The sequence below is a fragment of the Mirounga leonina genome, unplaced genomic scaffold, assembly GCF_011800145.1.
Source record: "Mirounga leonina isolate KUSES-001 unplaced genomic scaffold, KU_Mleo_1.0 Mir_154, whole genome shotgun sequence".
NCBI lineage: Eukaryota > Metazoa > Chordata > Mammalia > Carnivora > Phocidae > Mirounga > Mirounga leonina.
Genome location: NW_023270389.1, coordinates 2,425,126 through 2,436,240, shown reverse-complemented (window position 1 = coordinate 2,436,240; position 11,115 = coordinate 2,425,126). Strand labels below are relative to the sequence as shown.

General features: G+C 64.2%; 1 protein-coding gene across 1 annotated transcript; it reads right to left on the bottom strand.

Moving 5' to 3' along the window:
* Positions 1–10,372, bottom strand: LRRC71 (leucine rich repeat containing 71). The gene is made up of 15 exons (XM_035009874.1): positions 10,213–10,372; positions 6,766–6,915; positions 6,319–6,444; positions 6,165–6,240; positions 5,883–5,960; positions 4,081–4,149; positions 3,722–3,881; positions 3,539–3,622; positions 3,383–3,472; positions 2,795–2,944; positions 2,546–2,639; positions 2,133–2,221; positions 844–955; positions 452–573; positions 1–256 (listed from the first exon to the last, which is right to left on the bottom strand). The coding sequence occupies exons 1-15, from the start codon at positions 10,370–10,372 to the stop codon at positions 137–139; spliced, it is 1,680 nt and encodes a 559-aa protein (XP_034865765.1). The 3' UTR covers positions 1–136.
* Positions 10,373–11,115: the final 743 nt, after the last annotated feature.

Here is an 11,115-nt window from a genome sequence, read left to right as displayed (position 1 = left end):
TTCTGGAACAGTGTTCAGACAACCGCAAGGGGGAAAGTACAGCGATGATAGAGTTTGTTAACGACCGGAGCTCTCCCCCAGGGAGGCCAGCCCACCACACAGGGAGCAGAGCTGCTGCTGAAGAAGGGGGAGGGGGCTAGGTGGACGAAGCCGTGGTCTCCTCCTCCCTGGGCTTGGCCTTACTGATGGGGTCCCTTGGCAGCATCAGCTCCTGGATCATGGTGTACGGGGGACATTGCGGGGAGAAGCAGTTTTTCTGGAGGAGGAAAAGGAAGGTGACAGACGACAAAGGGATAAGGATCAGTCCTCTGGGAAGAGACAGTTTGATGGGACAGGGTGGGGCGGGGCAGGGGGACATCGCTGCTGGTCCGGCAGCAAGAGCGGTGGAGGTGGTTGTGGGAAAGGCATGAGGGAGCCCCCAGACCTGCTTGGGAGCAGGGGACTGACTCACCGCCAGCGACAGGCACAGCAGCCCCACGGGGCCCTTGGACGCGCTCTTGGACTTGGAGAACTGGGCCTGGTGCTGCACGGTGGCCAGGAAGCCCTCCAACCCCACCTCGGTGATGCGGTTTCCTGGTGGGGGGAGCGGCCCAGGTGGCCCCCCGCCCCTGCCCCTCACTCCTCTGACTCCCCCTCTGGCCTTCCTGCCTCTGTCCTCCCTCCCTCGTCTCTCTCGCCTGACCTGCTCTCACCCCAAGCCCTGTGTGGGACGGCCTCCACCCTCACGATGCCCAGCCGGGGCGCAACCATGTTCTGCTCCATGGAGTCGGGGCTGCCCACCCCCGGCTGCACGGGGCCCAGGTGGTCTTGGGGGAGGACGACAGGGGTGCTTGGCAAACATACGGATGAGGTTGAGGTGCAAAAGGACCTTGTTCCCGGGCATGAACACTTTCCCTTCTCGGTGCTCCACAGGCTCCAGGAGAGGGCTAACCACCTCTGAAGGCTCGGCAACCAGCTGCTAAAGCAGGAGAAGGTTGCAGCCGAGCCCAGGGGCGCCACCGCGCTCTCTGTCCTCAGTGCTGCAGGGACAGAGATGAGCGGGCACCGCCCAGAAGCAACCCTGGAGAGTGAGCCAGGAGCCAGAGTGATGCAACGCCCCCCCACCACCCTGCCCCAGAGAAGCCAGGGTCCGTGCAGCCCGGAGGAGGCCCACAGCCCAGAACAGCCTCCGGGAGCAGGTGCCTGTCCCCCCAGGCCGGCGGGGCCTGCGGTCCTTACTGCAGAGGAGGAGGAGGAGGAGGAAGGCGGTCCAGGCCGAGGAACCGGCCAGAGCCAAAGCGCGAAGCAGCGAGCGTGTGCTGTTGGGGTTTTCCTCCGCCAACAGTGAGAGCAAGGAGGACAGGGGTCAGGCCGGGCAAAGCAAACCCCAGGGGGGCACCTGGCTGCTGGGGGGGAAACTGCCACTAGGACCTCAGGGTTGTGAGTCTGAGCCCCACACTGGGCATAGAGATTACTTAATTTAAAAAAAGTTGTTTTTAAGGCAGCTCCCACCCAGCCCCTCTCCCCGTGACCTTCCTCTTTGGTAAGTTGTTGGAGGCAGAGAAGAGTCCCAAGAGGAGAGGCCCCTCCCTGCCTGGGGCGGCCGGTCTCCTGACTGAGACAGAAGGTGAGGACACAGACCCTGGGGCCGCTGAGGGCTGGGGCGGGTGGGCGCTGTGGGCTCAGCAGTCGGGAAGGTTCTGAGCAAGGTGCAAGCCCGGTCAGAGGTGAAAGGGGGAAGGCAGGCTCCAGTAGCAAAAGAGAGAGGGTCTCCAGGAGCCGTGCACAGGTGGGGCGGCACCAGGACCCTAAAGACGCCCTGCCTTCCTGGGGGGCTGCTGACGGGTGAGGAGGAAGGGGGAGCGCTCCAGTGGAGGAGAGCTGGGGAAGTGACTGGCGGCCCCGGGCGCGTGGGGAGAGTTGAGACAACAGGGAAAGGTGAGCACTGAGCTCCTACGGCCCCTCAGCCCAGCGAGCCCGGCGGGGATGGGGGGGCATGCGTGGACGATAGGACACGAATGGAAGCAGGAGAGACCCCCCCCAGGAGGGGCTGCAGGGAAGGCGCGGCTGCCGCCACCACACCCCCCACCATGCCCGCCTCCTTCCCTCCTCCCCAGCCCCCTCCAACCCCCACCCCCGCTCCCCTAGCCTACCTCGGACTCCAGCAGGAAGCTGCGCTTCTCTTTGTTCCCCGTCTTAGGCCCCTTTCCCTTGCTCGGCTTCTGCTCGGGGATGGTGACCTCTGGAGCGGGGAGACGAGCCAGGATGTACCGCGGGGACGTGCCATACCGCCCAGGGGCCCCAGAGGGAACGGGCCGAGCAAGGAGGGACGCTCCTCAAACCTTGGGATCGGGCGCAACGGGAACAGAACTCTGTGGCTGGGTCCCTTCCCTGAGGGCGGTGCCACGGGGGTCCAGGCGGGGGACACAGGGCAGGATGGGGGGCTCGCCAATGGAAGGAAACACGGCCAGAGAGGGCAGCACCAGGAGGACGGGCCCCGCGTCCAGCCCACTGCTCTTCCTTCCCCGACAGCAAGGAGGGGCCACCGGTGGGCGGCGACACTTACTTCCCTTGCCCACCTTGGTGGCGTCTTCTTTCTTGGGGGTCCCCTGTGTGGGTGACTGCCCTGACCCTGACTTCTCCTCTTTCTTCACCCCGTTCTGTGGGGCGCAAGGAGACACGAGAGCCCTGCTCGCCAGGGAAGCCCTGCTTGCTGTGGGAACGGCCAGCTCTGGCCCCCAGGCCCCCTCCCTCCTTCCCGCCTGCGCTCCACGGAAGCTTCCCCCCTGCCGGCCGTGGCTCGCAGCACCCCTACCCCTGACTTCTCCTTTTTCTTGCCCAGGCCTTTCGGGGTCTTCGTTGAGGGCGTCTTGTCTGACTTTTCGGCCAGTGCGGCATTGCTGACCCCCATCAGGGGGTTCTTCTCGCGCTCTGCTTTGGAGTCCCCGTGTCGGGAGGAGGAGGGCTGTGCTCACAAAGGGAGGGGATGGAAGAAGCAGCCAGAACCCCTTCCTCAAGGAGGAGTGAGGGGAGCCTCGCGCCTGGCCGGACTGACAGCACCCCCACCCAATCTCCCTGCCCAAACACGACATTGCTGTTGGGGACAGCTCCGGGGGGACGCTGGGGTGGGGGCTCAGACTCTCACGCTGGGAGGGAAGCAGCAGGACCCTTTCACGGCTCCAGGTGCATTACGTGAGTTCAGTGCCAGTCCTCCCGGCAGCCCCAGGAAGACGCCATTCCGCAGCTGAGCCAACAGCCCGAGCTCCGGGGCTGTGGCCGGGCTGCTCGGGCTCGAACTCTGTCCTTCCCCTTGCCCCACACACTGCCGCCCGGGGACAAGCTCGGTGCCTGCTAGGCCTGCACCGAGGCCGGCTTAGGACAGGCGGGGGGCTGCGGGGCTCACCGATCGCGAGCGCTCCTGAGACCCCTTCTCCAGCAGGAGGCGGCGGCGCTCCACCACCTCAGTGTGTGTCAGCTCGAAGGGGCGCAGGACCTGGGGCGAGCGGCCGGGTCAGACGCCAGTGGCGGGCCCCGGCGCCCTCCCCGCCGCCGCACCCACCTCAGCCAGCTTCAGGGCGCCCTGGTCCTGGATGCGGTTGTGCGCCAGGGACAGCCAGAGCAGGGCGCGGTTCAGCCGGAGGCCCTGGGGCGGGGGCGGGGAGGCGGCGTGTGTGAGCCCTGCGGCCGGCTGCCCTGCTCCCCGCTCCCCGCTCCCCACTCCGGGTCCCCGCCAGACACACACATCCGCGATGTAGCCAGCGCCCGCGTCCCCGATGTGGTTGAAGCCCAGGTTGAGCGAGACCAGGGTTCGGTTGCAGCCGTGCAGCGTGGACAGAGCCTGGCCCAGCAGCTGCGCCCCGTGGTCGTCGATGTTGTTGTTCCGCAGGGACAAGTGCGAGATGCTGCGCGTGTGGGGGGAGAGCAGGCTCGCTAGCAACGCGGGGTCGGGGCTCGCCTCTCCGGAGGGCCTGACCTCTGAGGGTGGAGGGGTAGGAACCGAGGGTCCGTGGGCAGGTGGTGGAGGGCAGGGAAGGGTGGACTAGGGCTGACCTGGACTGGGGAACAGGCGCAGAGAAAGGGGGCGAGAAAAAGCAGTCTCACGTGCTGTCCAGCGCCATGAGCTTGTGATAGGACTGCTCGGGCAGCGGGTTGCCCTCCAGAGACACCTTCCTGCGGACGGGGAAGGTCCGGGAACCAGGAGGCACCACTGAGGCCCCGGGAGGGAAGGGGTCAGAGAGGAGGTGTGGGTCTCTAGGTGCAGCGTGGAAACAGAGTCAAAGGATGGCCTTCCAACAGAGAAAGTTATATGGGACAGAAGTGTGGCGGGGTCACTCCCCAGCGACAGGGGCCTGGGGGGACGTGGCCTCAGCGAGGATCCCTGTGACCACCACTTCCTGCCCGGAGGGTGGCTGGACCTAGTGACTCCCTTCTGACGGAATGGGATATGGCAAAAGTGGTGAGACGTCCCTTCTAAGTTCAAGTTCCAAAGGGCTCCGGGGCATGCGCTGGGCAACCCGCTGGCAGCCAGTCAGGGGCCGCGCGCAGCTCGGGGGCAGAAGCTGCAGCCCAGCCAGGTGACCAGGTGACAGCATCCCCAGCCAAGAGCCCCCCGAGCTGGCAGCCCCCAGCTCAGCTGCACCCGGATTTATCTCACACCCGGAGATAAGAAATGGTGGTTCTTTCAAGCCACTACCCTGAGGGAATTTGGGAGGCAGGAGGAACAGAGGACCTTTTCCAAGTCACAGCAAAAACTGAACTAATGGCTAGAAATTCCGCTACTTAAAAATATTCTCCCACTATTTAGTATCAATGCTCAACCTTTCGGGTTGGTTCATCTTTCACCTAAAGCTGATTACATTCATTTTAAATTATTTGATTATGTTGATCTGACTTATTTTTGTATCTTTTTTTTTTTAAGATTTTATTTATTTGACAGAGAGAAAGAGGGAAAGAGAGAAAGAGAGAACACAATCAGGGGGAGCGGCAGAGGGAGAAGCAGGCTTCCCGCTGAGCAGGGAGCCCGATGTGGGGCTCGAACCCAGGACCCTGGGATCATAACCTAAGCCGAAGGCAGATGTCAAACCGACTGAGCCACCCAGGCCCCTGAGCCCCTATTTTTGTATCTTAAAATGAATTCTACAGTTCTGTTTCTGCTGGCTAATTTGTTTCAAATTCCCACGATGGACACAAGTTGTGTTTCACGGTGCTCTATATGAAGAGTGTTGAGGACACCATCCCGGCCCTGGACAGCAGTCCATCCCACCCACCGGGGCAGGTGGGCCAGGCGCGTGAAGAACCGGCGGTGTGTTCTGTGAGGCAGGGTAAGTCAAGGCTGCTGGGGGAGCCTCGGGAAGGAGCTCCTGCCCCCTCCTCTTCCTCCTTCACAGCTCAGCTCAGCACCACCTCCCCCAGGCAGCCTTGCTGTCTCCCTGTCCTACACCCATGAAATGGGGTGGCACTGCTCTGCCCGCACTCCCCGCCACCACGGTGCCCACGCAGCCTGCAGTGTCTGTCCTAAATCCTTCCTCTCCCTCTTAGGTTATGATCCCAGGGTCCTGGGTTCGAGCCCCACATCGGGCTCCCTGCTCCACGGGGAGCCTGCTTCTCCCTCTGCCGCTCCCCCTGATCCTGACCAGCCCCCAGTCCAGCGGCAGGCCCCAGGCAGCCGGCACAAGGGAAAACCTCCAGGGAGAGAGTGGATGGTGGTGGGACGGGGGGAGAGGCAAGGAGGGACGGGCCGAAGGCCAGGCTCTCTAGGCCCTGGTGCGGCAGCAAAGGGACCCGCTTCTTCTGGTCAGACTGGAGATTCAAAAACCAACACAGCCCTCGGCAGGGATGCCACTCTCGTCTCCCAACTGCCCACCCCGCCAGGGCCCTCCCCACTCCCCACTCGCCTCTCTGACCTGAGCGTGGATGCGCAGAGAGGCAGGAGGGCAATGAAGGTGGTCAGGGTCTTATCGGTCAGGCCCACCTTCCACAAGCTGGACTTGGAAGGTACAGAAACCCAGATGGAGCCTCACCTCCTTCCCCCGGAGGCCCCTCCGGCCACACCCTCCCTCATGCCCCACCCCCCACAGTCCCGGGGTCTCCGGGCCCCTTCAGTTCTTTCCCCCAAGCCACCAGAGCCCACCTGTTCCCCCCCCCCACATCGGCCTTCTGCCTTCCCCAGCCCTGTGTCCCCTCACTTGATGGCCTGCAGCTGGCTGAGCGGAGGCAGACATTTAGAGAAGATACCCAAGATCCGCTCCTCGACCTTCCAACCTGCGGGAGGAGGAGGAGGAGGAAGGCGCCTCAGGCCTGGGTGGGGGGCAGCGGAGCTGGGGGCCCGGCGGGGCTCACCACGGATGTAGATTTCCTTCACCGCCTTGTCCTCGTGCTCCAGCTCCACCTGGATGGTGGGCCGGAAGAACACGTATTTGCTCTCCAGACTGTTGAGGCTGCAGGACCCCGACAGGCGCTGATCATCTACGAGGCAGGGGTGCGAGGAGACGGGGTGAGGAGGGAGGAAGCAGAGCCACCCGCCTGGGGGCAGCCGCAGGGGAGTACCGCTCACTGTCCGGGGCCGGCCCCAGCCTGGGGGTGCTGCTTCTTGGGCCAGGCCGGGGTGGGCTGGGGTTTGGGAAGGAAGGCGGGAGACTCACCCACCTCCACCCCCCGACTTTGAACCCTCCCCTCGCGGCCGCACACACTGCCGTGCACCCCAGCCTTTCGGCCCGCCTTGCGATGGGAGGCTGGGTAGCACCAGGCGACCCTGGCAGGGACCCCCGGGGCTCCTCTGGCACTCACCTAAGGTGGTCTTTTCCGACATCGAGGCGGAGGGGACGAAGGCCGGGTGCGGGCGAGGCCGGGGCACAACTTTGGGGAAGTCGGTGTAGCCGGAGCGCGTGCAGAGCTCCGCGAAATCCGTCTCGAGGACCCCGGTGCACTGGTACTCCTCTGCGGGGCGGCGGGAGGGTACGGCGGCTGTGCCCGCGGCCGCCACTGGGGGGCAGCAGAGAGCAGCGGGCGCCTGCGGGGTCCCGCGTCCCCGGGCTCACCCGCGGGGGGCTTGGGACCCCTCCTCCAAGGAGCACGTCCTTACAGCCATTTTTTAAACGTAAAATGCGTTGTATAGACCCGCAGCTGAGAACACTTGAGAGCAAACAGCCGGAAATCCAGACCCCGAAGAAAGGGGGGCCAGAGGGCGCAGGATGCACACAACCCAGGGCGCCTAACCTCTGTGCGGGCGCCTCCAGCCAGCCACCGGTCAAGGCCGCTTCCCCTCCGCGGCCGGCCCCCCGGGGGCCTGCACCTCCCACAGTGTCCCCTGCCCAGCCTCCTGCCGTGGCCCTGGTTCGCTGGGATGGCCCGGGGTCACGGGGCGGGGGCGGGGGGAGAAGCCCAGGCCTGCTGTGAGCAAAGGCAGGAGCCCAGGAGCACCTCTCCAGTCCCAGCCCCCCTCCCCCCGCACCCCACCTGGACACCGAGCTCCCGCAGAGCCTCCGGCTTTTATTTACTCAGCAAACCGGTATATAGCACTTACTCCTGCCCCACACTGTTGTAAATGCTTTAGAAATATCACTTCATTCAAGAGTTCCACTAATTCAGTCAGGCGCCCGCCACATCCCATCCCGAGGGAGGTGCAGACCTGAGTGAGTCCCCGAAGGCCCCTGCTCGTTCTGCTTCCCCAGGGGCGTCCCAGGAAGGAGTGGCTCCTGGAGACGGGGACGCGTGTCCCCGGCCCGTGGGGGGATCTGCAGGCAGAAGGGCTGGCCTGGCGCCAGCCTGCTCTTCCAAGGGCCGGGCAGCCTGGAGCCCCCACAGCACCGTCGCTCCCGCCCGGCCGCCGGGGCTGCAGGCTGACCCAGGGGCAGCAGGGAGCCTGCCCGGAGGCAGGAGATGACCTGGAAGCACAGGGGCTCGGCGTTCGTGGGGACAAGACAAGAGAGGTTGGAGGGTTCTCGTGGCAAAGGAGCGAGAGGTACGTTCCTCGTGGGCCCAGCCATCAGGCGGAGCGGGACACACAGGACATGTTAGCTCCCTGGACAGGCCCCGGCGTAACCCCGTCGCGCAGCTGCGTGGGGCTCGCGGCCTGCCCGCAGGCGCTGCTCCCCCTGCTGCGGGAGCCCCTCAACCCTTCCCGCTTCACCCACGCCACCTTTCTCCACAACAGACCTTCTCAAACTTGAACAACCAGGAGAACCAGCCAGTTTCCTGCCCTCCCCAGTCAGTCCCCCGCCCCGCAGGGACCCTGATTCCACCGACCCGGTGCAGTCCGGGGAGTTGCATTTCTAACAAGCTCACGGCGATGCCAGAGCCCCCGGCCAGCACCCCGACGGCCGCCGGGGCTCCAGAAGCGCGCTGCCTGCCTGAACCTCGCCGCCCGCCCGACTCGCTCCGCGTCTGCGCTTTAGCGAGCGGTTACCTGGGGGACCGCGCCGCTCCGGAAGGGCCTTGCTCCTGCTCCCCGCCTCGCACAGTCCTCCCCACTCTCACTCCTGACCTTGCCTTTGCACTTCTTGAGAAACAGAAGCCAGCAGATGGGATTTCCTCTAAACCCGTAAACCTCCCTAAAACCTTCCTACTGCCGCCATCACGCTCTGAGCCCTGCACCTGCCGCGCTGCACCCAGCGCCGCCCTGACCGCCGTGCTGCCCTGCCCAGCGTCCCGGGCAGTGGTCACCCCCATTCTCTCCCACCTGTCGGCCGGCCGACTGGACTTCGCTGCCTGCTGCGCCTCCCCTAATAGCTCTAGGCTGGGTCCTGAGTGCTCTGCGCCCTCTGGTTACACTCCCTCCTGCCCCACGGGATCTCTTTCCTTCCCAGGCCTTAAATACGCCCGGATATCAGCAGCTCCCAAAGTGACATCTCCAGCCCTGCCCTCTCTTGAGGGCTCCAGACCCAAGTGTCTAGCTGTCCAGCCGACATACCCCCTCGGAGGTCTTCTCTCAGACGCCCTTCCTCCAGGCTTTCCTGTCTGCGTTGAATGGCACCTCAGCCCGCCTCCTGGAACCTGGGAATTCTTCTTGCTATGTCCTTCTCTTTCCACCCCAGCCAAGACCACCAATTCTTATTACTTCTACTTGGGAAGTATTTTTCCAGGAAGCCTAATCCATTCTCCCTCACCGCTCAATTCCAACTACCCATCTGGCCTGTTGAAATGTCTCATACTCCACCTCCCTGCCTCATTCTCTCCGCTTCCACGCCATTGTCCATACAGAGCGGTGTGTGGGGACTGGCACCTGTCCAAGGTCTGACAATCAGAGCCTCCCCCCAAGTCTGTTTCCCATGAGTCCAGGGACAGCAAGCCCCTGTCCCTCTCAAAGCAGATGGATTTGAATCCAGAAGCCTTCCAAAAGGGGCTCCTGGCTGGCTCAGTTGGTAGAGCATGCGACTCTCGATCTCAGGGTCATGAGTTTGAGCCCTTTGTTGGGTGTGGAGCCTACTTAAAAAAATAATAATAATAAATTCCAATTCCAGTAAATTCCCCTTCATGTATCATCTGTTTGGGTTGGGGTTCTGTCACCTGCAACATACAGAGCCACATGCTTACTTGTACTGTGCCGTGGTTTTCTTTTCCCAGAAAACATAAAAGGACTGTGTGATTATTGTTCTCTCCATATCCAAAAAGTAATTGTTGGATGAATGAGTGAATGAAACTCAAAGTCACCTCCTGGTGGGTTCCCTCCTCCACTCCACTCCCCCGCGACCTCCTATCACTCCGTGGGCCCTCTTCTCTCATACATCTTATCACATCTTATCGCATTTGTCACCATCCCAAACCACAGTGTGGGTTCTCTAGGATCAAGTTCGATTCAAACATCTGCCAAGCTGAGTTGCAGGAGCTGGGCTGGGAGTACTGGGATTTGTATTCCGAGATGGAGCAGAGAGCTGGTCACACGGGTGCACAACGTATGCTTGTGGAGGAACAAAGGAATCGGAGTTTACAGAACACTTCCCCACGGTCCACTCCACCGCTCCTCACATCCCCGTACTACAGAGAAGGAGGGTGCCCGAGGCCACACCGCTAATAAGGGTTAGCACGCAGAACACCCCGCCATGTGCCAGGACCTGGGTACGTGCACTTGCTGAACACAACGCTCCCTAGCACCGGAGATGCCACGATTCTCCCCCCGCTCGGCTGTCGCGCGCACCAGAGCGTCTTCCCGCACGACCAGTGCAGCGCCCCGCAGCACGACGGCGCCCACCCGCCCTGGCAAAGCCGAGCGCCCGCGGAGCCCCGCCGCCCGCCTACCAGGGTTCTTGGGCTCCTCCTCGCCCACCGGCGGCAGGACGGTGGCCGGCTTCTCCTTGGCCCCGCGATCCCCCTTCTTGGTCACTGCGCCGGACGACTTCTGGGTCCCGGGACGCGGGGCCCTGGGGGAGGCCCCGGGAGCGCTCGCCTCGCCCGACATGCCGGCGCGGGCCGCAGCGACTCTGGGACGGCTCACCGGGCGAGGAGGCGAGACAGGACTCCGTGGGGGCTCGCCCAGGCGACGGCCGAACCGGGGGTCCCTACTCCGCGGCCCCCGCCCGCCCCGCCCGCAGTGGCGGTGCCTCCGCGTCCCTCTCCACGACAACCGTGCGCGGCGGGCTGGCCGGCGGGAGCAACCGCAGAGCGCGCGGGGCCACCCGGGGGCGCCGCAGAGCCACAGCCGAGGGCTGCGAGCCCGGGGGCGGAGCCACAGCCGGGGGCGGAGCCACAGCCGGGAGGGGGGCGGGAGAACCTGGGAGCGCCGCAGAACCACGGCCGGGGGCGGAGCCAAGGAGCGAGCGCGAGGGAGGAGCGGGGCCAGGGGCCCTCCAAATCCACCCGGGAAGCGGCGCTCGGGAAAGCCGGGAGCATGTTAGGGATCGCGGCAGTCCGAGGGATCTAGGCAGGGAGAGTCGGTGGGGCAGATGCACTTTCTGGGGTTCTCCCTCCTGTCCTGTAAGGAGAGGGCTCCCGATGGAAAAGGCGTGGCACTGGGTCTCTATTCTCGACCCATCTAGTTAGCCTCTGGGAGGTGTGGTAGTGGATCCGGATTCAGTGTCCTCGGGCGGTGTAGACCCTGTGGGTTCCACACCGGCGGGCCCCCATTTGAGTAGCCCCTCCCCCGCCTGCCTTCCCGCCCCAGCTGCGGCAGCCTCCGCAGGGTTGTGCTCCCCCACTGCGGCT

What these genes read in the sequence shown, in the direction of transcription:
- LRRC71 (XM_035009874.1), bottom strand. Translation starts at nt 10,372, where the DNA reads ATGTCGGGCGAGGCGAGCGCTCCCGGGGCCTCCCCCAGGGCCCCGCGT. An exon ending in AGAAAAAGGAGAAGTCAGGG is followed by an intron (nt 2,640 to 2,794) that starts GTAGGGGTGCTG and finishes TGCGCCCCACAG; the next exon opens with AACGGGGTGAAGAAAGAGGA. An exon ending in TGCTGTGCCTGTCGCTGGCG is followed by an intron (nt 257 to 451) that starts GTGAGTCAGTCC and finishes TTCCTCCTCCAG; the next exon opens with AAAAACTGCTTCTCCCCGCA.